This window comes from Austrofundulus limnaeus, unplaced genomic scaffold (assembly GCF_001266775.1).
Source record: "Austrofundulus limnaeus strain Quisiro unplaced genomic scaffold, Austrofundulus_limnaeus-1.0 Scaffold1, whole genome shotgun sequence".
Taxonomy (NCBI): domain Eukaryota; kingdom Metazoa; phylum Chordata; class Actinopteri; order Cyprinodontiformes; family Rivulidae; genus Austrofundulus; species Austrofundulus limnaeus.
Window position 1 is genome coordinate 2,045,700 of NW_013952403.1, and position 2,926 is coordinate 2,048,625.

Genomic DNA, 2,926 nt, shown 5'->3' on the forward strand with positions numbered 1-2,926 from the left:
GTTTTGTTGTATATAAATGTGTTTTGTTTTTGTTTTTTTTAATGAAATTAAAGTTAATAAGTAAAATTTATTAAATGCAGAATGTTTTGCCACAGGAGGATGAAGATGAAGACGAAGATATTGACCGCTTGGTGAGCTTTCACAAGATGACGATGGCGAGGAGCTCGTCCAGCCTGCAGAGCTCAAAGGTAACGTTTCCCACATTCAGCTGTTTTTCTCATAACAGAACCTTCCAGAACCATCATTAAACTCAGGATTTCCTCAGAAGTGAGGAAGTCTGACTTATTTCTGAGTTATTCAAGGTTTTAAACCTGTMTTTAGCCTTTAGAGAACGCCTGACTAATAATTCTCTACAAGTCAATAAACTGAACAAATGCAGGCGTTCACGATTCCTCCTGTGAATTTGTTCAGAGCACGCTGGGCAGCCTGACGAGCATTTACAGCGACTCAGGAGACTTTGACAGCGTGGAGGTGAGCGGTGACGTCGTCTTCTCTGTGAGCTACGACGAGCACACTCAGAGCCTTCAGGTCTTCATCAAGGAGTGTCACGAGCTGGCCTTCGGTGARGCTTCACGCCAGCTCTCCAACCCGTGAGTCTTCAGCTCCTCTGACTWTAAGCGGACAAAACATTTGATTTAAAACAGAGCTGGCTCAAACTCTGACTTCATCAAGCAGCAGGACTGAAAGTGTCTGAAAATCTATTTTCCAGCCCACGCCCCGTTCGTTGTAAATTAGTTTCTGTTTAGTCTCTGTCCCAGTGGTGATTAGCTGAGCTTCACAGGAAATGAAATGTCAACAGAATCATTTTTTTTCTGTTTCCTTTAGGCAGGAAATGCTGTTAGTTGTGGCCAAAAGAACCAAGCTTTGATGTTGGTTTGTGTTTTTTTTTTTTTTATGTTTCAGTTACGTAAAATGTTATCTGCTCCCTGATAAATCCCGTCAGAGCAAGAAAAAGACCACCATCAAGAAAAAGACCATCAACCCCGTCTACAACGAAACGTTAAAGGTGAGGGTCTGACTCCCTGATCGGCCTCCTCACTCTACCTGTTAAATACAGACCAGACCTGCWGCGACCGGACGCTTCATGTTGACTCTGCAGGAAAGTTCAGCTGTTGTCAAATATTGATTTTTTTTTTTGTTTTTGTTTTTGTTTCCTGCTTCTTTTGGAGATGAATAAAACTGCTGACGTGGAAGCAAATCTCAAAACTTTAGATTTTATTTAAACTTTAGAAGAAAAACATTTTTTAAAAGATGTGGTTTTGTTTTTGTCTCGCCTCCAGTATTCAGTCAGTCGCTCTCTGCTGGCCACTCGCTCGCTGTTGATCTCCGTTTGGCACCACGGCCGTCTCAGCAGAAATACGTTTTTGGGTGAAGTGGAAGTTCCTCTGGACCTGAGAGACCTGGACTCACCGAGTGAGGACCGCCTGCGTCTCATGGGGAAGGTAGAGCAGAAGACCTGACTGTATCTGTGGAACTTGATTTATTTTATGTCCTTGTTGGTCAAAACTAAAGAGCCGCAGGTTGTAGACCCCTGTTCTAGTTTATATCAAACTGCAGCATGTTTTTMATGTTCTTAAAACAGTTAAACAAAGATTTTTATACATTACAGAGAATTTAAACCTGTTTTTTTTTTTGTCCCTTGTTTTTTGGAACAGACTGATTTTTACTTGTTACTTCAGTTCCTCTGAGGATGTAAACCTAAAAGTGGAACAAGTTTGTTTTTCTAACATTACTGACTGAAGGATATGAGAGAGAAGCTAAAACCAGATTAGATTATTGATCAGCTGTGAGGACAGGTTTTATAGATCTCAGTAATCCAGTATTGATGCTCGTCTTTCAGGTTTCTGTTCTAACGATGATTGATTTTTCTTTAACAGGCTGGTTCTTCTGCTCAACCTTCAGCTTTCTCTCAGCACAAAGGAGAGCTCGTGATCTCACTGAAGTACATCACGCCTAAAAACACGACAGCCGAGAAAACCAAAGGTAAATAAAACGACTTCTAGCTTTAGTTTTGGTTGATGCACAAATGTCTGAACGTCCGTCCTCCCCGCAGGTAAAAAATCAGCGTCTGATGAAGGAGAGCTTCATGTTCTCATTAAGGAGGCGAAGAACTTGGTGGCGATAAAAGGAGGCACGTCCGACAGCTTTGTGAGAGGGTCAGTGGGAACCTTAAAACCTCATTAAAGGTCTTCAGAACAAGAATTACTCTTCTTTAATTCTCTTGGATTTGGCTCTGCAGGTACTTGTTTCCAGCAAAGGCAAAGAATGCAAAGAGGAAGACCCCGGTGGTGAAGAAGAACCTGAACCCTCAGTACAACAGCACGTTTGTGTATAAAGACGTGACTCTGGAGGAGCTGAGGGGGGCGTGTCTGGAGCTGACGGTGTGGGACAGAGAGGCCATGCTGAGCAACGAGTTCCTGGGAGGAGTCCGCCTCAGCTCAGGAAAAGGTTCAGATTTTCTTTTCAGCTCAACAAAAAGCATTTTTTATTTAGTAACTCATCAAACAGCTTCACTCTGAGAGGATCTGTTCATATTTTACACAACAGTTCAGACTCAGAGCTCTAAAAGTGAAGATGAATGTGTTCATTAATTTAAAAAATCAGATTTAGTTTATTGCAAAAGCATCACTTCCTGAATAATTCTAGATTTCTGTTGCAGTTTTTTCCCTCCTTTTTAGGAGCACATTAGAATTAGGTCTTCACTAATCATAATAAAACACCACTCTGTGTGTAATCTTACTCTCTGCAGTCGCTGTAAAAACAGGAAAAGAGGAAGTGGAGCTGGATTCTGTCGGAGAGGAAATGAGTCTGTGGCAGAAGATGATGCAGTACCCTGACTCATGGGCAGAGGGCACTCTGTCGCTGCGATGCACCATGGGTAAACCCACAGACAAATGAAGGACGGATCCGACACGTGGAGAAGGTT

General features: G+C 42.2%; 1 protein-coding gene across 4 annotated transcripts in view; it reads left to right on the forward strand.

The window, feature by feature from the left end:
• sytl4 (synaptotagmin-like 4) overlaps nt 1–2,926 on the forward strand; it is a gene marked incomplete in the record, with an annotated part of 13,143 nt that overhangs the window by 7,388 nt on the left and 2,829 nt on the right. For all 4 annotated transcript variants that reach the window (XM_014004299.1, XM_014004319.1, XM_014004310.1 and 1 more), the window contains 8 exon segments: nt 96–188; nt 412–590; nt 904–1,006; nt 1,281–1,442; nt 1,878–1,983; nt 2,054–2,156; nt 2,240–2,448; nt 2,750–2,926. In XM_014004299.1, the coding sequence (XP_013859753.1) occupies nt 96–188; nt 412–590; nt 904–1,006; nt 1,281–1,442; nt 1,878–1,983; nt 2,054–2,156; nt 2,240–2,448; nt 2,750–2,898 (1,104 nt within the window).